Source organism: Ornithorhynchus anatinus, chromosome 4 (genome assembly GCF_004115215.2).
Source record: "Ornithorhynchus anatinus isolate Pmale09 chromosome 4, mOrnAna1.pri.v4, whole genome shotgun sequence".
In the NCBI taxonomy this organism is placed as follows: Eukaryota; Metazoa; Chordata; class Mammalia; order Monotremata; family Ornithorhynchidae; genus Ornithorhynchus; species Ornithorhynchus anatinus.
The window spans coordinates 129,201,914-129,226,077 of record NC_041731.1 but is presented as its reverse complement, the minus strand read 5'-3'; the positions used below and the strand labels follow the sequence as shown (position 1 = coordinate 129,226,077).

Sequence of the window (24,164 nt, the reverse complement as noted above, 5' to 3'; positions counted from 1 at the left end):
GTGAAGAACTTCCCCTTCACTCCTTCAGAAAATCGGGTGTTTTTAGGGGACTCCATTTCAATTTCGGCATGCGCTCCTGCCAGGCAAATCCCCACAAATATACCATCGGCTCGAACGCTCTGACGACACTCACGAGGCCGTGATCCACCCGGAAAAACGCCATCTGACAGGGTTTATTCAAAAGGTTAGAAAATGCGATGAAGGCGTCGGCAGAATCCAAATTCAAAATGAGCACGGCCGCTATGAATGACATGCCTTGAACCTATAATGGGAGGAAGGAGAAATGAGGCCGGGGGGGGGGGGGGGAGAGAGAGAAGGGGGTACAGAGACACAATAAAAATCACCCTGTATATCTGCGCTGTATTCCAATTTATATCGTACCCTCCCAAGCACTTAGTACAGTACTCTGCACACCACAAGTGCTCGGTCGGTTCGACTGACCGAATCGAAGGAATTGAGAAACTACCCTAGAAATGTCAGTCAGTCTCAAATCTATACCGGACACACCGTACCTTCGTGACAAATGAGTAAGCCCGCCCTTTCTTTCTTTTTTTTTTTTTTTTTTTAAAAAAAAGGTATTTTTATTATTTTTATGGTATCCGTTAAGCGCTTCCTATGTAACCATCGCCGATCTAAGCGCCGAGATAGACGCAAGGTACTTGGGGGTTGACCCACGTGGGGCTCACGGTCTCGATCCCCACTTTACAGATGAGGTAACTGAGGCCCGGAGAAGTGAAGCGGCCTGCCCAAGATCACCCGGCAGACGAGCGGCGGAGCCGGGATCAGAACCTACATCCTCTGACTCCCAAGCCCGGGCTCTTGCCACTAAGCCATGCTGCGTCTCTGTGTGGGAAGCTCTTACTACGTGCCAGGCGCCGCACTAAAAGCTGGGGTGGATAGATGGCTAATCGGGTTGGACGCAGTCCCTTGCCTCACGTGGGGCTTACACTCTTAATCCCCATTTCACCAAGGAGGTAACGGGCCCAGGGGACCTCACCTCGCCTCCTCACAACTCACTCTCTCCCCCTCTTCAAAGCCCTCCTGAGAGCTCGCCTCCTCCAAGAGGCCTTCCCACACTGAGCTTCCCCTTCTCCCTCTGCCCCCCCTTCCCCTCCCCTCAGCTGGGCCCCCTTTCCCCCCTTTCCCTCTGCTCCCGCCCCTCCCCTCGGCACCGGGCTCATCCGTACAGATTATTTATTACCCTATTGATTTTGCGGATGAGGTGTCCGTCCCCTTCGTTCTATTTATCGTAATTGGGCGGTCTTGTTTCCGTCCGTCTCCCCCCGATCGGACCGCGAGCCCGTCACTGGGCAGGGACGGTCTCTATCCGTGGCCGAATTGTCCATTCCGAGCGCTCAGTCCGGTGCTCTGCACACAGTAAGCGCTCAATAAATACCGCTGAGCGAATGAACCAATTGCCCAAGGCCACCCGGCCGACAAGCGGCAGAGTCGGGACGAGGACGCTCGTCTTGCTGCCTCCCGGGGCCGTCCCCCTCCTCCGGCTTCCCCTTCGCTCCGTTCCCCGTCTCTCCCCTCTCGCGACGGTTATCTGACGGAGGCCAGCCGGGGAAGCCGGGGGCCCGCGACTCCTTCCTTGGAGCCCCCTGGCATCGGGGGGAGCCAGCCCAAATGGCAACGCGGTCACTTCATCTCCTGCTCGTTCTCCAATCGGTCCGACCCGCCTCTCCTGTCCGGGTTCCTCTCGGAACCCTCTCTCCTCTCCGCGCTGGGTTCGCGCGCGGGGCGGACAAGGTGAGCGGGGGAGAAAAAGGCCGACCGAAACGTCGGCCTTCGATCGAATCCCGACGGTTCGAAGGACTCCTCCTCCCCCCGAGCGGGTAGTTTTATCTCCTCTTTCCATAAGAAACGGCGGAGGTAAGGGACCCCGTCCTTCCAAGCCTCATTTCCAAGCGATCCCCGACAACGGCACCAGGCTCGCCTGCGCAAAACGCAAGCGACGCGGCGGCCTAGGGGACGGAGGCCGGGCCCGCCAGTCAGAAGGTCGTGGGTTCTAATCCCAGCCCCGCCACCCGTCCGCTGGGTGACCTTAGGCAAGTCACTTCGCTTCAGCGTGTCTCGGTTCTCTCGTCTGTAAAATGGGGATCGAGACCGGGAGGCCCCCACGCGGGGCGGGGGCCGGGGCCGAGCTCACTGCGAGCAGGGGATGCGTCTGTTTATCGTTATACTCTACTCTCCCGAGGGCTCGGTGCAGCGTTCTGCCTACGGTTAACGCTCAAGAAATACCACCGGACGAGCGAAAGTGTCCGACCCGGTTAGCTTGTTTCTACCCCGGCGCTTAGTATACTGCCTGGCACGCAGAAGCTCTGAATACCATAAAGAAAAATAATAATATTAAAACGTCCACATCTCTAAACCTAGATTCGACGTGTCGCAATAATAGTCATAGTCACGATTATGGTATTTACTAAGCACTTTTACTATATGCCAGGTACTGTACTGAGCGCCAAGGTGGCTACAAGCAAATCTGGCCGGACACGGTCCCCACACGGGGCTCACAGTCTCGACCCCCGCTTTCCAGATGAGCTCACTGAGGGCCGGAGAAGTGAGACGACCTGCCCGAGGTCACACGGCAGTCGGGTGGCGGAGCCAGGATTAGAACCACGACCTTCCGAGGCCCAGGCCCGCTTCTGGAGAAGCAGCGTGGCGCAGTGGAAAGAGCACGGGCTTTGGAGTCGGGGCTCATGAGTTCGAATCCCAGCTCTGCCACTTGTCAGCTGTGTGACTGTGGGCGAGTCACTTCACTTCTCTGTGCCTCAGTTCCCTCATCTGTAAAATGGGGATTAAGACTGTGAGCCCCACGTGGGACGACCTGATTCCCCTGTGTTTACCCCAGCGCTTAGAACAGTGCTCTGCACATAGTAAGCGCTTAACAAATACCAACATTAACAAATACCAACATTACATCACCTAAATCCCCCCCCCCCCCCCCCCCCCGCAAATCGTCACTGGCCCGTGCGGGAGTGAAAACCTGAGGATATTTTGGGTGTCGGATTTGGAGACCGTGAGCCCCTTGTTGGGTAGTCACTTCGCTTCCCTCTGCCTCGGTTACCTCAACTGTAAAATGGCGGTTAAAAAGTGTGATTACCTTGTATCCATCCCAGCGCTCAGAACGGTGCTGGGCACACGGTAAGCGCTTCACAAACACCATCATTATCACCACCCCAGTGACTGGCACGTAGTAAGCGCTTAACAAATGCCGTAATTATCATCGTGATTAGGGATGGTCTCTATTTGTTGCCCAACTGTCCCTTCCAAGCGCCCGGTACAGTGCTCTGCACACGGTAAGCGCTCACTAAATACGATTAAATGAATGCCGTCCACCACCCCAGGGTAGAACGACCATTCACCGCACTGGCCCGAGGCCAAAGGTGGATGACTCCGGAGATCTTTCCGGCGACACACTCGGCCCCCGTGCGGGGCCGGGATCCTGTCTGGCCTCCTTGGCTTGGATCTAATTCCCTTCTTGCCCGTCTCCTCCGGTCGGTAAGCTCGCGGTGGGCAGGGAAGGCGTCTGTTACGGCGTTCTCTTGCGCTCTCATTCATTCCTTCATTCAGTCGTACTTACTGAGCGCTTACTGTGTGTGCAGCGGCGTACTAGCCGCTTGGAAGCGTACAACAGTAAAGAGACCCCCCCCCCCCCAGCGTTTAGCACAGTGCTCCGTCTACGGGTAAGCGCTCAATAAATACCACTGATCGACTACCGTGCCTGCCCCGAAGTCGGCCCTTAAAGAGAGAAGCAGCGCGGCTCAACGGCTAGAGCCCGGGCCCGGGAGTCACGGGGTCGTGGGTTCTAATCCCGGCTCCGCCACCGGTCGGCCGCGTGACCTCGGGCAGACCGCTCCCCCGGGCCTCGGCGACCTCGTCCGTCAAACGGGGCCGGGGACCGCGTCCAACCCCATTTGCTTGGATCCACCCCGGCGCTTAGAACGGTGCCCGGCGCAGAGTAAGCGCTTCACGAATACCATCGTGGTCATCATCGTCGTCGTCATCGTCATCATCATCATCACGACCATCGGCATCACACCCTGGACGGTGCACTTCTAACCTTCCGGCTAAGGAACGGCTCGTACCGTCGTACGAGGGGGAAGAACGGCACTTACGTAACCGACATCTGGTCTGTAACAAGTATACGCCCCCAAAATACTGTGCAACACGTCATGGTACGGACCGCCCTGAAAGAATTAAAAAAAGAATTGAAAAAAACCCCCCAAGAGACACCTCCGCGGAGACATCGCTTCTCTCGAAAGGTGAACCCGCCGCCCCAACTAATTCCGGGCGGGGAATGTGTCTCTTCACCGTTACCCGGGACTCTCCCGAGCGCTTCGGACAGTGCGAGTGCACACGGTGAGCGCTCAACGGGCAGGACCGATCGATCGCCCCCAAAGGACAGGTCGGCAGGGCCCGCCCGCGTCCACTTACTTGCTGGAAGATACAGAGATTGGGAAACGTGCGGGAAATGTCCAGTTTGATGAGCTCCAGGCTGGCTTCCCGGTCCGCTGCCGAAAACCCCGCGTCTACGAGAGGCCGATGAAGAAGGATGAGAGAAACGGAAAGACCGCGGCCTGCGGACCGGCCGGGGGCTGGGGGCGCGACAGCTTCAGGGGGGTCGCCGCTCCCGCCCCCGCTTTCCCTCGGGAACCGAAGACGACCTGCGTGACGTAGCGGATCGAGCCCGGGCGTCACGGAGTCCCGGGTTATCTGCCGCGTGACCCCGGGCCAGTAATTTCACTTCTCCGGGCCTCACTTCCCTCACCTGGAGAATGGGGACGGAGACCGCGAGCCCCGCGCGGGCCGGGGACCGCGTCCGACCTAACTAACTTGCATCTACCCCAGCGCTTAGAGAAGCGGCACGGTGTGGCGGTTAGAGCCCGGGGCTTGGGAGTCAGAAGGCCGTGGGTTCGAATCCCGCTTCGCCACTCGTCGGCAGCGCGAGAATCTGGGCAAGTCGCTTCGCTTCTCTGGCCTCGGTTCCCTCGTCTGCGAAACGGGGATTGAGACCGTGAGCCCTACGTGGGACGGGGACTGCGTCCGACCTGATCCGCTGCTGTCCGACCCGGCGCCCGGTACGGGGCCTGGCAGACGGCGAGTGCCTAACAAACAAACGCCACGGTGATTATTATTATAAAACGTAGCACTGTCTGGCTTCGGGAGAGGGAAAAATCCATATCGGTCACCTCCCTGGGCTGCAGGAGAGAGTCTGTCTCCTTCGGAGGCCAGATAACGTGAGAGACCATTAACTTTATCCCCGGGTCCCCGTCGTTCCGAAACCCAAATGACGAGCAGGGAACGAATGGGACGTGGACTTAATGTGGGCAGGGGATGCGTCCGTCCTATCGTCGCACTGCGCCCTCCTAAGCGCCCGGCACAGCGCTCCGCACGCCGCCGGGCGCTCAATAAACACCACCGAATGAACAGACGAACTCTAGGCACGGGGGAAGAAAATGAAATCGAGGAACGGACACAGCCAGCAGCCAGGAGGGAGAGTCTTTCATTCAGCCTTCCGCTCCGCTCCCTTGGGGAATCTCGATTTCGTCTCAGACCTTCCTCCGGACTGGAAGCTCCTTGTGAGCCGGGAGCGTGTCTACCGGCTCTGCTTCGTACTGTACTCTCCCAAGCGTTCAGTGCAGTGCTCCGCACACGGTAAGTCCCCGGGAAATACCGCCGATCGATCCATCTCTTCCTTTTACGATCTGTAGGTCTGGGAGACATTCCGAGTCCAAGTAAAGGAAAGATCGAGGGCCAACTCCAAGCCTCCGGGATCTCTCTTCCGTCCCCGACCCTGGGGATTTATTACACTCGCTCGTATTTCTCGAGCGCTTACTGTGTGCAGAGCACGGGGCTGAGCGCTTGCGGCTATTTGGGGAAAAACTATTTAGCCTCCAACCGTTTCTGACTTCAGCGTGGGCTGCGCGTTTTTCCCTCCAACAGACTCACGGGTGCCAAAAATCACCCGGTCCAGCCTTAGGATGCAGAAATAGCTGGAAATGCTAGTGGTGAATCCTAACGCGTGTGGAGTTTTCCTTTTAGAAAGAATCCTCGTTTTTCCAACCACCTATTCCCTACACCGCACGCTCGTCGGCCCGGCGGAGCCGGGAAGTTACGGGCGTAGCCAGCTTTCCGAGTCACTTCATTTCTCCGTGCCTCCGTTCCCTCATCTGTAAAATGGGGATGAAGACTGTGAGCCCCGTGAGGGACCCACCTGATCGCCTTGAATCCCCCCGGCGCTCAGAACAGTGCCCTGCGCTTAGTAAGCGCTTAACAGATACCAACGTTATCATTATTTAAATGGGGCTGACGACCGCGAGCCCCACGTGAGCCAACCTAATTCCCCCGCATCTACTCCGGTGCTTAGAACAGTGCTTGGCACACAGTAAGTGCTTTAATACCGACGGTATTAATATTTCCAGGGGAAGCAGCCAGGCTTGCACAGTGAATAACCAAGCTAAGACCTGAAAACTTCCCTCGGAACCAGCTCAGTTATTTCTTGCATCCTAGAGAGCGGCGCTTCTCTTTTCATTTTAATACTCCTTTTTTTTTTTTTCTTTTTACTAATGTTGATATCTGTTAAGCGCTTACTCTGTGCGGAGCACCGTTCTAAGCGCCGGGGGAGAAACGGGGCCATCGGGTCGTCCCACGCGAGGCTCACGGTTGATCCCCATTTTCCAGATGAGGTCACCGAGGCCCAGAGAAGTGAAGTGACTCGCCCCCGGTCACCCAGCTGACAAGTGGCGGAGCCGGAAGTCGAGCCCACGACCTCTGACTCCCAAGGCCGGGCTCCTTCCGCCGAGCCACGCTGTTTCGGCAAAGCATCACCCCTCGGGAAGCCATTTCCATCTTCTTAAATGGTGCCATCCCGGTCGGACGGTTTTAAAAGCTAAAGGCTCCTCCGCCGCCCGCCTCCTCGCCGGCCCCCGTCCTCGCCCGGCCCGCCGTCGACCCGCCGCCCCGGAAGGCCCTCCCCTCCTCCCCTCCGCCCAACCCACTCTCTTCCCCTCTTCGAAGCCCTCCAGAGAGCTCAGCTCCTCCGGGAGGCCTTCCCACGCTGACCTTCCCCCTTTCCCTCTGCTCCCTCTCCGCCCCCCCCCCCCCTTCACCTCCCCTCAGCTAAGCCCCCTTTCCCCCCCTTTCCCTCTGCTCCTCCCCCCTCCCTCCCCCTCCCCTGGGCACTCCGCTCATCCGTGTAGATTATTTATTACCCCATTTAGTTTGTTAACGCGGTGTCCACCCCCTTCGCTCTATTCATCGCGATTCTGTCTCGCTTTCGTCCGTCCGTCTCCCCCGATCAGACCGTGAGCCCGTCCACGGGCAGGGACCCTCTCTACCTGTTGCCGGATTATACATTCCAAGCGCTCAGTTCGGTGCTCTGCACACAGGGAGCGCTCTATAAATACCGTCCAATGAATACAGTGGAAAGAGCCCGGGCTTTGGAGTCGGAGATCACGGGTTCGAATCCCCGCTCTGCCACTCGTCAGCTGTGTGACTCTGGGCGAGTCACTTCGCTTCTCGGTGCCTCGGTTCCCTCATCCGTCAAATGGGGATTGAGACCGCGAGCCCCACGTGGGACGACCTGATTCCCCCGTGTCTACCCCAGCGCCTGGGACAGCGCTCCGCACACAGTAAGCGCTTAACCAACACCCAGGTTATTAACACGAGGGGAAGGGCTCTTTGGTCGGACGGGTCGCGGACGCCCAAGCGCCGCCCCGCGGGGCCGGGTACCAGCGGTTAGGAGCGGAAAACGACGGCGTCCTCTTTTTCGGCCGCGTACCTTCGTTTTCCAATTCGGTGGTTCCGGAGCTGAGGGATCGCCATCTCTCTTTGGCTCGAGCTAGGCAGATATCGTAGAGTTCTGAAAGACAATCCGGTCAGTCGCCCCGGCGCGCGCTTCGGACGGCGCTCGCCACACGGCGAGGGCTCGAGCGATACCGCCGGTCGACGGGATCGCGCGGTCGCGGAAACGGGGCGGAGACGACACGGTCGCCCCGGCGTTTTACCTGCGCGTTACCAACGCTCTTGCGCCGTACTCTCCCGGGCGCTCGGTAGGGCGCTCCGCCCGCCGCAGGCGCTCAACAGACGACAACGTTGGTGTCCGTTCAGCGCTTACTAGGCGCAGAGCACCGTTCTGAGCGCCGGGGGAGAGGCGGGGCAGTCGGGTCGGCCCACGCGGGGCTCGCGGTAAATCCCCATTTTACAGATGAGGTAAGCGAGGCCCAGAGAAGTGAAGCGACTTGCCCCCGGTCACTCGGCCGACGGGTGGCGGAGCTGGGATGCGAACCCACGACCTCTGACTCCCAAGCCCCGGCTCTTTCCACCGAGCCACGCTGAATACCACCGAAAGGAACGTTCCCCGAGGTGACGGCAGAAATCACACGGTCCCCCAGGGTTTCACTTTCAACGCCACCGACTCCGACGTAGCGTCTCTCGCCGGCGCTTCGCGCGGTGCCCTCCGACGGGGCGAGCGCTCGATCGCCACCACGGATCGATCGGACCTTGGGTCGAGAGACAGCGTGGCTCGGTATTAGTCTTTCTATTCTCTGGGCCTCGGTTCCCTCGTCTGGAAAACGGGGTTGAAGACGGTGAGCCTCACGCGGGCCAACCCGATCGGCTTGCGTATGTGCCCGGCGCTTAGAACAGTGCTTGGCACGTAGTAAGCACTTAACAAACGCCGCCATCATCATCATCATCATCATCATCATCGACCTGCCGAACGGTATGGGGCCAACTTTGAGGTTACTCTTACGACGACTACGGTATTTGTTAAGCGCTCACTGTGTGGCAAGCGCTGGGGCGGATGCTAATTGGAGAAGCGACTGGAGAGGCAGCGTGGCCCAGTGGAAAGAGCCCGGGCTTGGGAGTCAGAGGTCACGGGTTCGAATCCCGGTCCCGCCGCTTGTCAGCCGGGTGACCGTGGGCGCGTCGCTTCACTTCTCTGGGCCTCGGTTCCCCCATCTGTAAAATGGGGATGAAGACCGTGCGCCCCACGCGGGGCGACCCGATCACCCTGTGTGCCCCCGGTGCTTAGAACAGTGCTTTGCGCATAGTAAGCGCCTAACAAACGCCAACATTATTATTCTTATTATTAACGAGGACAGGCCCGGTCCCGGGCCCACGCTGGGCCCGCAGGCTAATCTGGAGGGAGGACAGGTATTGAACCCCCGTTTTCAGAAGAGGAAACTGAGGCCCAGAGAAGTGAGGCGACTCGCCCGAGGTCACGCGGCGGACAGGTGGCGGGGCCGGGATTAGAACCCAGGTCCTCCGACCCCCAGGCCCGGGCTCTTTCCACCAGAAGCCACGTCACTTGTCGACGCAGACGTTCCGCAGGGACGGAGCAACCGGAGGGGCTACGGACACCGGAGACGCCACGACGACACCTTGAGCGCGGGTGGGGCCCGGAGGGGGCGGCGGACGTCGGAAGGGAGAGGAGCGGAGGGAGCTGCGAGGCCCGGGCCCGGGAGTCAGAGGACCCGGGTTCGAATCCCGGTTCCGCCCCCGGCCCGCTGCGCGCCCTCGGGCCGGTCGCCTCGCTTCCCTGGGCCTCAGTTGCCTCATCTGTAAAATGGGGAAACCCGCCCTCCCTCCCTCGCTGCGCTTCTCTGGACCTCAAGTCCCCTTCCTCCGGGAAAAAAAAAACGGGGACTCGACCGCGGTGTCCCCTCCGCCTCCGCCTCCGGGCCCCGTGCGGGACGGGGCCGGCGACCGCCCCGGCGACCCCGTGCGCGCCCCGGCGCTCGGCCCCCCCAGGAGGCGTCCTTTCGCGACAAGGGGCTGGAGGTCGGAGGGGGAGGCGTCCAAAGGGCGGGACCGGGCCGCGGGGGCGGACCTTCGTCGTCGACGGTGCTATTTACAGAGCGCTCGCCGTGCGCGGGGACAGTACGGCAGAGCCGGGTCGCCAGACCCGCTCCCGGCCCACGACGCGCTCGCGTTGACGCCCGGCGGCCCCGTCCGGCGCGTCAGCCCCTTAGGCCCTGGTTCTGCGATAGCGTCCTCTTCTAAGCGCTTAGCACGGTGCTCCGCGAAAACGGCGAGCGCTCAGTGGATACGATGGAACGGGTGAGTGCCTACCGGATACCGTTAGGTATTACTAATCATTAATAACCACTGAGTCCGAGGGACATCCAAGAAAGACGGTACCTCCTCTCCTTCGTTCGATCCGTCTACCGAGCGCCCTCCGCGCGCGGAGCACCGCGCGGAGCGTTCGGGAGAGCACGATGACAGGTTTCTGAGAGCTCCTCCCGGTGAGACCGAGTAAACGGGCGCTCGACCGTCGGTCGCCCGCCCACGTGAGCGTCGAGCCGGTTCCCCGCCCCGACTCCGGCCCCGACTGGAACCCAAAGCGGCCGACGACCTCCAATCGGGGCGGGGGGGGGGGCCAGGGATCGGGCGGGAGGCTCGGGTCGGGGACGGCGGGAGGCTCGATCCCGACCTCCCTTGATCTAATCGCTTGATCAGAGCGTGAGCCCGTCGTTGGGCAGGGACCGTCTCTATCTGTTGCCGACTCGTTCATTCCAAGCGCTCGGTACAGCGCTCTGCACGGAGTGAGCGCTCAATACATACTGCTGAAGGAACGAACGAATGACCTCGACACCTCCGCCCGGCCCTCCCTCCGCGGCAGCGGAACGGGACGCCTCCCGTCTTCCGGCAAACCGGCCCCGCCTCCGCGCCCCGGCGACCCCCCCCCCCCGGCCCCCCCGGCCCCCCCGGCGGGAAGGAGAACGGCGGCGGCGGCGGCCCGGGGCCTCGGGGACCTCGGGGACCTCGGGGAGGCCGGGGGGGCCGCGGACTCCGGATCCCGAGGAGCCCGAGGGTCCGCTCCTCTCGTCCCGGCTCCCCGCTGACTCTGGGGAGCGGGGGGGGCGACGCGGGGGTGTCCGTCCCGGCCTCGCCCGCCGTCGCCGGCTCCGCCCGGTCCCTTCCCCTCCCGGACCCGGAGTCCCAGGCGGTGAGCCCCCCGGGGGAGGGCCCCGCCCGCCGGACCTCTGCCGCGCAAATCCCGCCGCGGACCTCCGGCTCACGTCCCGCCTCCGACCCGGAACGCCCTCCCTCCTCGCATCCGAGAGACGCTCACCCTCCCCCGCTCCCTCCGGAGCCTTATCGCGGGCCCACCTCCTCCGAGGAGCCTCCCCCGACTGACCCGTCCCCTCCTCCTCCCCCTTCCGCGTCGGCCCGACTCGCTCCCTTCATTCATCCGCCCTCCCGGCCCCGCGCCGCCCACGTCCGCAATTTACTTATTTCTTTCAACTGACGGCGGTCCGTCCCCTCCGTCCCCCCCCACCCCCCCGGACGGTAAGCTCGCGGCGGGCGGGAAACACGCCTCCTGTTCAGAACTCGGTACGGCGCTCCGCGGGGCGGGAGTGCTCAGACGGCGCACGGGCCGTAAGTTCTATTCTCGTTTCTGTTTCTTCGCTATTGCTTTAAGGAGACGTTCTTCCCCTCGCCTCCGTTCACCGCGATCGTCCCCGTCCGCCCGTCTCCCCCGATCAGACCGTGAGCCCGTCAGAGGGCGGGGACCGTCCCTCCCTGTTGGCGACCCGTCCGTTCCAAGCGCTCGGCCCGGTGCTCCGCACGGAGTAAGCGCGCCACGAATACTATCGGATGGACGAACCAAGTTCTAATCGCCGCTCCGCCGCTCGTCTGCTCCGTGACCTTCGAGTCGCTCTGATTCTCCGTGTCTCAGTTATCTATGAAACGGGGATCGAGACCGGGAGCCCCGCGGGGGACGGGGACCTCGTCCAACCCGACCTGACTGTATCCACCCCAACGCTTAGTACGGCGCCTGGCACGTAGTAAACGCTTAATCAACACCCTATTTTTTTTATCATTATCATGAAATACGACTGACTGACAGGGTCCGGCAGCGAATTCCCACCGTGATCGCGACGACGACGACGACGACGACGACTCCCCGCCGCCGCCGTAAGGAAAAGAGCAACGACCCGGCTCTTCCCGCCCGAGACGGAACTCTCCGCCGGAAAGGAGCGCGGTTTGAACCCCAGAGAGACGGGCTCTCACGGTTCTCCTTAACGGGGAGATGGGCCAGGGTTCCCGAACCTTCTTCCACCTCGACCGGGGTCGGGGTTAACGCGAACTACCCTCGATGCTGTGGAAACTGCCATCTGACCTCCGAGTCGCGGAGGGGCACCGTCTTCGCTGGGGACGACGACGAGAAGAGGGAATTTTATTTTTCAAAGAGAGAGGTATTCGGCGCGTGAATATATTCCCCGTCAGCAGTTTCAGACCCCCAGACGTCCGCCTTCGGGGAGACCGGAGCCGGGGAGGCGTCTCGGGGAGGCGGTCCCCTAAGTGGTACGGCGGATGGCGCCGGGGCCCGGGAGACAGGAGGTCGCGGGTTCTCATCCCGACTTGGCCACTTGCGCGTTCCTTCGATAGCGTCCGTTGAGCGCTCACTACGTGCGGAGCACCGTACTAAGCGCCTGGGGTGTGCAAATCGGTAACGGATCGAGACGGGTCCCTGCCCTCCGGCGGGCTTACGGTCTCATCTGCCGTGTGCCCTCGGGCGAGTCGCGTCACTTCACTCCCCCATCCGTTCGCCCGAACCTCTCGAGCGCGCGCGCCGTGCGCGGGGCGCTGCGCCAAGCGCTCGGAAAGCGCGGTGCGGCCACAGACGGAGACCGCCCCGCCCCGCGACGGCCCCCCGGTCTAGAAGGGGGAGACGGACGGGAGGGAACACGCAGGCGGGCGATCCGGTCCCGCCGCTCGGGGCCCCGGGCCAGGACTCACCGTGGGTGATATTGAGTTCGTTTCCTATGGCCAAGCTCCAGACTCTGCCTCGGACGCTGGGCGGGATGCCCTGCCACCAGAGCTCCCGCACCTTCCGGGAGCCGCGCCTGGAGGGGAGAGAGTCGGCGGTGGAGCCGGGCCGGGGTCCGTCGCCGCCGCCCGTCCGCGGCGGGACCCCGGCCGGGTCCCTCCGCTTCCCCGGGCCTCGGCGAACCTCGCGCGGAAAACGGCGCCCGAGGCCGTGCGCCCCCGCGGACCGGGGACCGGGTCCAGGCGGGTATCCAGCCCCGGGGTCGCAACGGCGCCTCGCGCGTAGCGAGCCCGGCGCCGGGCAGGGATCGTCCCTAACTGTCGCCCAACTGTCCGTTCCGAGCGCTCGGCGCAGCGCGGGAAGCGCTCACGAAATGCGACCGAACGACCCGGGGGGGGGGGGGGGGAAGCGTTCGGGAGGGTGACGTCGCGGGCGGCTTCGATTCCGCTCCCCCCACCCGCGACTCACCTTCCCCCCAGCAGAATGATAACGTCGGGTATCCGTTGAGCGCTTCCTACGTGCAGGGCGCCGTTCCAAGCGCCGGGGGAGACACGGTCGGGCGATCGGGTCGTCCCCCGCGAGGCTCACGGTTAATCCCCATTCTCCGGATGAGGTCACTGAGGCCCAGAGAAGTGAAGCGACTCGCCCACGGTCACACGGCTGACGGGCGGCGGAGCCGGGACGGAAGGCACGGTCCGGTGCAGAGGGCCCGCGCCCGGGGGGGCAGAGGGCCCGGGTCCTAATCCCGGCCCCCCCCCCCCGCTCACCTGCCGGGTGACCCTGGGCGAGTCGCTTCGCTGAGCCTCAGTTTCCTCCTCGAGAAAATGGGGATGAAATACCCCTTCTACCTCCTGCTCGGCCCCCGGGCCCTAAGCGGGGCGGGAACCGCGTCCGGCCCGGCTGTCTCGTATCCACCCCGGTGCCCGGGACGCAGCGAGTGCTTAACGCGGGGCTCGGTGGGAACGGCCCGGGCCCGGGAGTCGGAGGTCACGGGTCCGAATCCCGGCTCCGCCGCTGGGCGGCCGCGGGACCGCGGGCGAGTCGCTTCACTTCTCCGGGCCTCGGGGATCCTCGTCTGCCGAATGGGGACGAAGACCGCGAGCCTCACGCGGGACGACCCGATGACCCCGTATGTCGTCCCCGTCCCCCCCCCGCCCCCCCCCCCCCCGGCGCTTAGAACGGCGCTCTGCACGTAGTGAGCGCTCGACGGACACCAACGTCATCGATATCGCTGGACGCTGCCGTCGTTATTTCTGTTAATGACGACAACGCTGGTATTACTAGTAATAACGGTAATTACGGTATTGCTGAATCGCTTAACTGGGTACCCGGCACCGTTCTAAGCACCGGGGCAGAGAGAAGCAGGACGGGTCGGGCCCGGTTCCCGTCTTAACGACAACGTCGGTATCCGTTGAGCGCCTACTACGTGCAGAGCGCCGTTCTAAGCGCCGGGGGAGGTCCGGGGCCATCGGGTCGTCCCGCGCGAGGCCCCCGGTCTCCGTCGCCATCTTACGGGCGGGGTCACGGAGGCACGGAGAAACGAAGCGACTCGCCCGCGGTCCCGCGGCCGCCGAGCGGCGGAGCCGGCATCCGGACCCGTGACCTCCGACTCCCGAGCCCGGGCTCGTTCCCCCGAGCCGCGGCTCGCGGTCTTCACCCCCCCGCTTTCCAGAGGAGGGAACCGAGGCTCGGGGAAGCGAAGTGACTCGCCCGAGGCCCCACAGCAGACGGGCGGCGGAGCGGCGAGCGGGACCCCCGACCCTCCGACTCCCGGGCCCGGGCTCCGGCCGCCAGGCCGCGATACCGACCGCGAGGCAGCTCTGGGCGCAGCCAAGCGAAGGCGAGGGCGTTTCCCTCCTAGAGCTGCCGGCGCACCGCGGGAGGGAAAGGGGGCGAGGAAGAACGGGGAAAAGAAAGGCCGAGGGAGAAACTGGGGCCGCCCGAGTCCGACGGCTGGCGTCGACGGCCCGGCCGGGCGCCCCCCCCCCCCCCCGCCCCGTCACGGCGGCGAGGGGAGACCCCGTCCCGCCCCTCCCCACCCCCCCCCCCCCCCGCCCCGAACGCGCGGGTCGGGGCCGCGTCCGGGGGCGAACGGCGGGCCGGGGCGCGGGGGAGGAGGCCGGGACGCCCTCCCCGCCCCCCCCCCGCCCACGCGTTCCGTTTCACGCCCGGCTCCCCGGGGACCCGCCCCGCGGACGCTTCCGGACGGATCAGGGAAGCAGCGTGGCTTAGCGCGAAGAGCCCGGGCTTGGGAGTCACGGGTCACGGGCTCTGATGCCGGCTCCGCCACGTATCAGCTGTGTGACTCCGGGCCAGTCGCTTCACGGGGCCTCGGCGACCCGCCCCCGTCCAACGGGGATTAAGACGGCGAGCCCCACGTGGGACGACCCGATCACCTCGTATCCCTCCCCGGCGCGCGGATGGGCGCTCGGCACGTAGTAAGCGCTTAACCAATGCCGTCGTCATCACCGCGACGAGCACGGGGCCCGGTCCGCTGACGTCCTACTCCCCGATCCGGCCCGGAAGTCGGTCGGAGGTCGGGAACGACCCCCGACGCCTCCCGCCGTCCGACGCCACGCTCCCGGCAATCCGACCGGGCGGAGTCCCGGGCCCGCCTTACATGGCCTCCCAGTTGGGGAGGATTTCGTTGTTCCACGTCAGGACGGCGTTGCCGATGCTTTCTTCCAGTTTACATCTTTCTTCCAGTTGCTTTTTCCTCCTCTGGGCTTCTTTGAGTTCTGGCCGTCGATTGAAACAGAAAACGACATCCATCAGGGGATCTGGGGGGGGGCGGGGGGGGGGGGGGGGTAGGGACGTCGCGACGGCCCGGATTTCTTCAATCCACGGCATTTATCGAGCGATTACTCGATCACTCCGCGCCGTGCCGAGCGACCGGGAGAGTGACGTACCGGAGGGTCGGCGGACGGCTTCCCCGCCCGCGGCGGGCTTACGAGAGCGGGAGATGGATGTCGATAATGACAATGTCGGTACCGACTGAGCGCTCACTGCGTGCGGAGCACCGTTCTAAGCGCTGGGGCGGATACGGGGGTCACCGGGCGGTCCCACGTGAGGCTCGCGGTTAATCCCCATTTTCCAGATGAGGTCACTGAGGCACAGGGGAAGGGAAGTGACTGGCCCACGGTCACACGGCCGGCGGGCGGCAGAGCCGGAATGTGAACGCGAATGTGAAGAGAGAGATCACGGAGAGGCGCTCGAGGGCCGTGGGGCGAATAAAGGGGGCAGAGCCACGTGCGGGGCTTGGGGGGGGGGGGGGGGGGGGGGGGGGGAGGGGGAGAAAAGGAAAGGAGGGCTCGGCCGGGGAAGGCCTCCTGGAGGAGGCGGGCTTCCGCTAAGGCTTCGAAGGCGGGGAGGGTCGTCGTCCGTGGGATCCGAGGAGGGAGGGCGTTCCGGGCCAGGGGCGGGACGCGGGCGAGGGGTCGGCGGAGAGACGGACGAGACGGAGGCGCGGCGAGGAGGTCGACGCCAGAGGAGCGAAGTGCGCGGGTTGGGTCGTGACAGAGAAACGGCAAGACGAGGTAGGAAGGGGCGCGGTGAGCGCGCGCGAGAAGGCCGAGGGTAAGGGGCATCCCTTCCGCGCGGAGGCGGACGGGCAACCGCCGGAGGTCCCCGAGGAGCGGGGAAACGGGGGCCGAACGCGGCCGTGGGCAAACGAGCCGGGCGGCAGAGCCGAACGGGGACCGGACCGGGGAGAGACGGGAGGCGGGGAGGTCGGCGGGGAGGGCCGCCGCCGTCGCCCGGGCGGGCGTTGGCACTGACGGGGGAGGAGAGGGCGGATCGGCAGCGACGCTCACGGGCTCCGCGCCCGGCCGAGATCGCGGGACGACGACCGAGCGAAACCTCAATTCCCAGAGAGGTCCCCCTCTGGGCCCGGAAACCCGCCGTGGGCGGGAAACGCGTCCGTTCACCGCCGGGTCACCCTCTCCCCGGCGCACAGGATTCGTTCATTCGGATGGGTTTACTGAGCGCTCACTGCGTGCAGGGCACTGCGTTAAGCGCCCGGGAGAGTACGACTCGGCAGTAGAGAGAGACGATCCCGCCCGCGACGAGCTCACGGTCTGGAGGGGGGAGACGGGCGGCGTCGCTTACCCTCTCCGTGCCTCGGTTCCCTCATCTGTAAAACGGGGATGCAGACCCTCTCGGGTCGCCCTCTTGGGACGACCCCATCACCTCGTATCCTCCCCGGCGCTTCCGACGGCGCTCGGCACGTAGTGAGCGCTTAACGGATACCAACGCTATCGTCGTCGAGTGAGATCCCAAGTAAATCACGGGTCTACACACAAGCGCCACGGTGCGGCGCCCTGCACGCGCTAGGCGCTCGGCAGAATGCGCCCGACTGACCGAGAAGTGGGCGTTTCAACACCGATGCCGCTATCTGTTAAGCGCTCGCTACGTGCGGGGCACCGTTCTGAGCGCCGGGGCGGATACGGGGCGGTCGGTCTGTCCCACGCGAGGCTCCCGGTCGGTCCCCCTTTTACAGATGAGGGAACCGAGGCACGGAGGAGCCAAGTGACTCGCCCGCAGTCACGCGGCTGACGAGCGGCCGGGCCGGGGGGGGGTCGAACCCATGACCTCTGACCCCCAAGCCCGTGCTCCTTCCACCGAGCCACGGGGGGAGGTGCTCGCTCCGTGCTAAGTACCGGGAGGACCGAATCCCGGACGGAAATCATCTTCGCCGAGGGCCTCGGGCGGGGCGGCCAGAAAGCTCCACGCTTCGGCAGCCGTCGCTTTTTCCCGACGGGCGAGGGGCCCTGAGGGAACGGCGGCAGGTCTCGGGATTCCGGGAGATCACGGGGACGTCCCGGCGCTCCCAAGGGTGCTCGGCGCGGAGTGGGCGCTTAACGCATGCCGTCGCCATCGTTCCCGTCTTCTCGAAGGCCCGCCGCCCCAAGTTCCCGGAGCGGAAAGACGGCGGGACCGGTCGTCGGGGAACCCGGGTCCTCGGCCGAGCTCCGCCGCTCGCCCGCCGGGTGGCCCCGGGCGAGCCGCTTACCCTCTCTGTGCCTCGGTTTCCCGGGCTGGAAAACGGGGGAACGGAATCGGTGCTCTCCCTCCCCTTCAGAGCGTGAGCTCCCCGCGGGGCGGGGACCGCGCCCGAGGAGCGGCGCGGCCTAGTCGGGAGAGGACGGACGAGGGAGGCGGGGGGACGTGGGTTCCGACCCCGGCTCCGCTCCTCGGGGCCTCGGTCTCCTCGCCTTCCAGACGGGGGCCGACCACCCGTCGTCCCTCCTACTGAGACCGCGGACCCCGCGTGGGACAGGGACCGGGGCCAACGTGACCGCCCCGTACCCGCCCCGGCGCTCGGAACGGCGCCGGACACGGAGGCCGCGCTCGCCGAGCGCCACGCCGATCGCCGTCACCCGACCGCGCCGCATCTACCCCGGCGCTCGGCGGAGCGCTCGGCAGGCGGCGCGGCACGCCGCTCGGGAGACGGACGCGTTACCTCGTTTTTTGGCCCGAACCACCATCTCTTCGTACTGCTGCCTGTGTTTCTGAGCTTCTTCGGCGGGTTTGGCAGGGAGGTTTCTGAATGGGAGACAAACGATTCGCCACGGCCGTGGATATCACCGAGGGTCCGGGGCGAGATTTAGTGAAAAAAGAGCATTTCTGTTTTGTCTACGTGCGGAGAGAGAGAGGAAGCGGTAAAAATCAACGGGCGTGAACACCACCGCCCTCAAAAAAGACAACGATTCAAGCGATCCTCACGCGCGCACGGCGACTTCGCCCAAGTGGAGGAGCGCCACCGGGGCCCGGTGGAAAGGGCGGGGGGCCTGCGGGTCGGAGGACCCGGGTTCCAATCCCGACTCCGCCGCTTCGCTGCCGTGCGACCTCGGGCGGGCCGCTTCGCTTCTCCGAGCCGCGGGTCCCTCGTCTTCGAAATGGGCACCCCCTAGCCGTTCGTTCTCTCTCCCACGCAGACCCGTCGGCCCCATCTCGTCTCCACCCCAGAGGTCGGCACGGTCCTCGGCGTAAAGGAGGCGCTGGACGGGCACGACGATGACGACGGTAGGGACGGCGATCACCGTTACCGCTGTTATTAGACAGACGAGACCCCCGCGGTCGGGGACTGCCGCTCTCCGTCGCCGTGCCGTGCTCTCCAGGGCGCTCAGGGCAGCGCTCCGTACGCGACGGGCACCCGGCTCCACTGCTCGGTCCAGCACCTCCTCCATCCGCTAACGACGGACAGAGTACGACGATCACAGTGAGGGCGGCGACGACGGCGGTGTCCGTCAGGCGCCCGCCACGTGCCGAGCACCGTTCCGAGCGCTGGGGGAGAGACGGGGTCATCGGGGCGCCCCACCTGAGGCTCACGGTTGATCCCCGTTCGACAGACGAGGCAACCGAGGCCCAGAGAAGAGAAGCGACCCGCCCGCGGCCACACGGCCGACGGGCGGCGGAGCCGGGAGCCGAACCCACGACCCCTGACTCCGAGGTCCGGGCTCCTTCCGCCGAGCCACGCTGCTCATTCACTCAGTCATCCGATCGTATTTACCGAGCGCTTCCTCTGTGCGGGGCGCCGTGCTGTGAGCTTGGGAAGTATCAGCACGGCGCTCTGCGCAGAGTAAGTGCTCAAGAGACACCATAATGATAATCCAGTATTACCATCACCACGCGGCGATAGAGGGAGACCATCCCCGCCCACGCCGGGGGCACGGTCTGGAAGGGGGGAGACAGGCATCAAGACAGGCAAGCGGGCGTCAACGGAGAGACAGTTACAGATATGCCCACGTCGGAACAAGTCGACGGGCACGAACGTAAATGGAACTACAGATCTGTACGCACGTACACGAGTACGTGCGCATAGATATGTACACACACGTATGCATCCGCACGTATTCTATGGCTACCGCCCTCGCCCGTCCGTCTCCCCCGATTAGACCGCGAGCCCGTCGGAGGGCGGGGACCGTCTCCACCTCTCACCGATGCGTCCATTCCGAGCGCTCAGCACGGCGCTCTGCGCGTAGTAAGCGCTCGATAAATACGGCCGAATGAATGAACGAATTGAAAGGAGCGGGCGGGGGGGGGGGGGGGTAGAGCGAAGGGAGGGAGTCGGGGCGATGCAGCGTGGCGGGCGGGGGGGGTGGGGGGGGGGAGCCGAGGAAAAAGGGGGGCTTGGGCTAGGAGGGCCCGGGGGCGGACGGCAGAGCTAGCGGACACATTCCCCGTCCCCCAGGTGCTTACGACACGCTGAACGCACGGCACCGTGCCGAGGGCTTGGGAGGACACGTTAGGGTGGGTGATAACGACGACGACGATAACGATGGTAACGTCGGGGTTCTTTTTAAGCGCCCGCTACGCGCGCGGCACCCTTCTCAGCGCCGGGGGAGATACAGGGGAACGAGGTCGTCCCACGTGAGGCTCCCGGTCTTCATCCCCATTTTCCAGATGAGGTCACTGAGGCCCGGAGAAGCGAAGTGACCCGCCCACGGTCGCAGGGCCGACAAGGGGCGGAGCCGGGATTCGAACCCATGACCTCGGACCCCCAAGCCCGGGCCCCTTCCGTCGGGCCACGCTGCTTCTCTAGACGCGCTCCCCGTCCTTGAGGAGCGTCCCGTCTGCTGCGCGCGGAGCACCGTGTAAGGGCTCGGGAGGGTACGGCAGAACCAGGAGACCAGCAGCGTGGCCTGGTGGGTGGGACTGGGGCCTGGGAGTCAGAAGGACCCGGGTTCTAAAAACGACGACGACGACAGTGACGACGATAACGGTAAATTCTTAAGCGCTTACTAAGCGCTGGGGGAGATACAAGGTCATCAATCAGGTTGTCCCACTTGGGGCTCGTAGTCTTAATCGGCGTGGCTCCGCGGAAGGAGCCCGGGCTTGAGAGTCAGAGGTCGTGGGTTCCGATGCCGGCTCCGCCGCCTCTCGGCCGTGTGACTCCGGGCGAGTCACTTCACCCCTCTGGGCCTCAGCGACCTCATCTGGAAAATGGGGGTTAAGGCCGTGAGTCCCACGTGGGACAACCTCGTATCCCCCAGCGCTCAGAGCAGCGCTTGGCACACGGTAAGCGCTTAACAGATGCCACCGGTTTTTTCTCTAATGCCCCTTTTCCAGACGAGGCAACCGAGGCCCAGAGAAGCGAAGCGACTCGCCCGGGGCCGCCCGGCCGACGAGCGGCGGGGCCCGGATCAGAGCCCAGGTCCTCTGTCCGTCGAGCCGCGCCGCTCCTGATCCCAGGCCGGCCACCCGTCCGCCGGGTGACCTCGAGCAAGTCACTTCTCCGCCCTCGGTTCCCTCGGCCGTCCAGCGGAGACCGAGACCGTGAGCCCCGCGTGGGACGGGGACCGCGTCCCCCCCTTCCGTCGACGCCGGCCGGCACGGGGCCGGCGCCTCGCAAACGTGGCCGTGCTGTCGGTAACGTCAGCGTCGGGGAGCCCGCCGTCCGTGGCGCGCAGGGCACCGTGACAATAATAAAGCTGGTATTCGTTAAGCGCTCGCTAGGTGCCGAGCGCCGTTCTAGGCGCTGGGGGAGATACGGGGGGGTCATCGGGCGGTCCCCCGTGGGGCTCACGCACTTTTAATCCCCATTTTCCAGAGGAGGGAACCGAGGCCCAGAGAAGTGAAGCGACTCGCCCAGGGTCACCCAGCTGACGGGCGGCAGAGCCGGGAGTCGAACCCGTGACCTCTGACTCCCAAGCCCGGGCCCTCTCCACCGAGCCACGCCGCTCCGAGAGGATCGGGGGACCCCCTCGACCGGGCGGACGGACGCGAAAGCACGACGGCGGAGAGGCGGACGCGCCCGCCGGCGCCGGCCCGGCCCGTCTCCCAGCTCTCCCGGGGACTTACGCCGGTCTGTCTTCGAGGATGAGGGCGGTGGTGGAGAGGGGTTCAAAATCCAGGTTCTTCCTCACGTTCTGCTTCGGGGACGGGGGCTTGTGAGGGCGGCCGGCTCTCTCTTCATATTCCTAGACACCCCCCCCCCCGGCGGAAAGAAATACAGATTCGGTCACCGCGGGGCCGGCCGGTCGAGCGACGGCATCCGTTCACTCGAGAGTATTTACCGAGCGCCCGCTACGCGCAGAGCACCGTACGAAGCGCTCGGACCGGACAACTCGGCAACGGACGGAGACGATCCCCGCCCGCGGACGGGCCCGCGGTCCGATCGGGGGCGCCCGGGACCCACCGAGCGCCCACGGCGCGCCGAGCTCTCGGGAGAGCGCCGTGCGACGGAACCGGCGCCTTCCCGGCCCACGGCGAGCTTCCCGGCGACGGGCGGAGACGGACGTCAGGCGCGGTAACAGGAACGCCACTACCGATGCTAACGTCGCTACTCGTGGAGCGCTCGCCGTGGGCAGAGCACCGTTCTAAGCGTCGGGGGAGACACGGGGTCATGGGGTCGTCCCGCGTGAGGCCCACGGTTAACCCCCACTGCACGGACGAGGTCGCCGAGGCACGGAGAAGCGAAGCCACCCGCCCGCGGTCACACGGCCGACGGGCGGCAGGGCCGGGAGTCGAACCCACGACCCCCGACTCCCGAGCCCGGGCTCTTCCCGCTGAGCCGCCGCGCTGCTTCCCCTAATAACCGCGGCACCCGCTGAGCGCCCGCGACGCGCCGGACGCCGGACCTGGGACGGACGCGGGCGAATCGGGTCGGATCGGATCCCTGTCCCGCGCGGGGCTCAGGGTCTCGGCCCCCATTTTCCCGATGAGGGCACGGAGGCCCAGCGGAGCGCGGCGACCCGCCCCCGGTCGCCCGGCCGACCCGCGAAGCGGGGTGGCTCGGCGGAAAGGGCCCGGGCTTGGGAGTCAGACGTGGCGGGTTCCGGTCCCGGCTCCGCCGCCGGTCAGCCGCGTGACCTCGGGCGAGCCGCCGAATCTCCCCGGGCCCCCGCCAACCGCATCTGCGAAATGGGAACTGAGACCGTGAGCCCCGCGTGGGACGACCCGCTGACCCCGCACCTACCCCCAGCGCTTAGGATAGCGCTTGGCGCACAGGAAGGGCTTAACGGATGGCGTAATGATTATTACCGTTAAGCGGCAGAGCCGGGATCAGAACCCACGACCGCCCGGCTCCCGGGCCCGGGCTCGAGCCACCGAGCCACGCCGCCCCTCGCCACGCCGTAACCGACACCCTGCGGAGGTTACGTTGGTCGGCGCCGCGGGGTCGGGGCCGCGGTGAATATCCAATATCCGGAGGTCACGGACGGAGGTGCGCAGACGCCGCAGAAGGGAGGCGGGGGCCGGGCGGGGGGAGAGGGCTTCGTCGAGAAGCAGCGTGGCTCGCTGGCAAGAGCCCGGAGCCCGGGGGCCCGAGGTCGCGGGTTCCGATCCCGGCTCCGCCACCCGTCAGCCGTGTGACCGCGGGCGAGTCGCTTCGCTTCTCCGGGCCTCCGTGACCTCGTCCGCAAAATGGGGAGGAAGACCGCGAGCCTCCCGTGGGACGACCCGATGACCCCGTCTCTCTCCCCCCGGCGCTTGGGACGGCGCTCTGCACACAGTAAGCACGCGCTTAACAGATACCGACATTATCATTATTGGCGGAGGTCTCTTGGAGGAGATGGGACCTTACGGAGGGGACCGCACACCGGGCGGTCAAAATCTACAGCGCTAAGCTTGCCGTGCGCAGAGCACCGTCCCAAGCGCTTGGGAGAGCTCAGTATCACGGCGTTGGAAGCCACGTTCATTCATTCATTCCCTCAATAGTATTTACCGAGCGCTCACTCCGTGCAGAGCACTGGACCGAGCGCTCGGAACGGACGAGCCGGCAACCGACGGAGACGGTCCCCGCCCGATGACGGGCTCGCAGTTCCCTGCCCACGGGGAGCTTCCAGCCGCGAGGGCCGGGCAGGGTGGAAGAAGAAAGAAGAAAGAAGAAAGAAGAAAGAAGAAAGAAGAAAGAAGAAAGAAGAAAGAAGAAGAAGAAGGTCGGTATCTGTTAAGCGCTTACCGCGTGCAGAGCACCGTTCTGAGCGCCGGGGGAGATACGGGGTGATCGGGTCGTCCCACGTGAGGCTCGCAATCTTCATCCCCAATTTGCAGATGAGGTAACCGAGGCACAGAGTGGTTAAGTGACCTGCCCACGGCCACACAGCTGACAGGTGGCAGAGCGGGGGTTCAGGTCGCCCCTGCTCCTTCTTCTCGTTCATTCGGTCCCTCGGTCCTATTTATCGAGCGCTTACTGGGTGCAGAGGGCCGTACTCGGCGCTTGGGAGAGTATGATAACAGACACGCTGCGTGCCCACGTCGGGCACGGGGGGGAGCGGGGAGACAGACATTAATATGAAGAAGCGACGGACGTGGACGCAATAACGATAATAACGATAACGTTGGCATTTTATTAAGCGCCCACTACGTGCAGAGCGCTGTTCGAAGCGCTGGGGTAGGCACGGGGTCATCAGGTTGTCCCACATGAGGCGCACGG

At 64.8% G+C, this 24,164-nt stretch overlaps 1 protein-coding gene across 8 annotated transcripts in view; it reads right to left on the bottom strand.

Annotated features, from left to right (window-relative positions):
- The window catches only part of TBC1D14 (TBC1 domain family member 14), a 105,539-nt gene that overhangs the window by 19,444 nt on the left and 61,931 nt on the right, over nt 1-24,164 (bottom strand). For 4 of the 8 annotated variants that reach the window (XM_039911946.1, XM_039911945.1, XM_039911948.1 and 1 more), the window contains exons 3-6: nt 7,787-7,867; nt 4,441-4,535; nt 4,122-4,193; nt 134-262 (exon numbers count right to left, since the gene is read on the bottom strand). In XM_039911946.1, coding sequence (XP_039767880.1) covers nt 134-262; nt 4,122-4,193; nt 4,441-4,535; nt 7,787-7,867 — 377 coding nt within the window. Of the gene's footprint in view, nt 1-133; nt 263-4,121; nt 4,194-4,440; nt 4,536-7,786; nt 7,868-12,756; nt 12,864-15,407; nt 15,526-18,248; nt 18,332-21,589; nt 21,709-24,164 lie in introns of all 8 variants that reach the window. The other 4 variants (XM_029062375.2, XM_029062372.2, XM_029062374.1 and 1 more) reach the window with 2 other exon arrangements.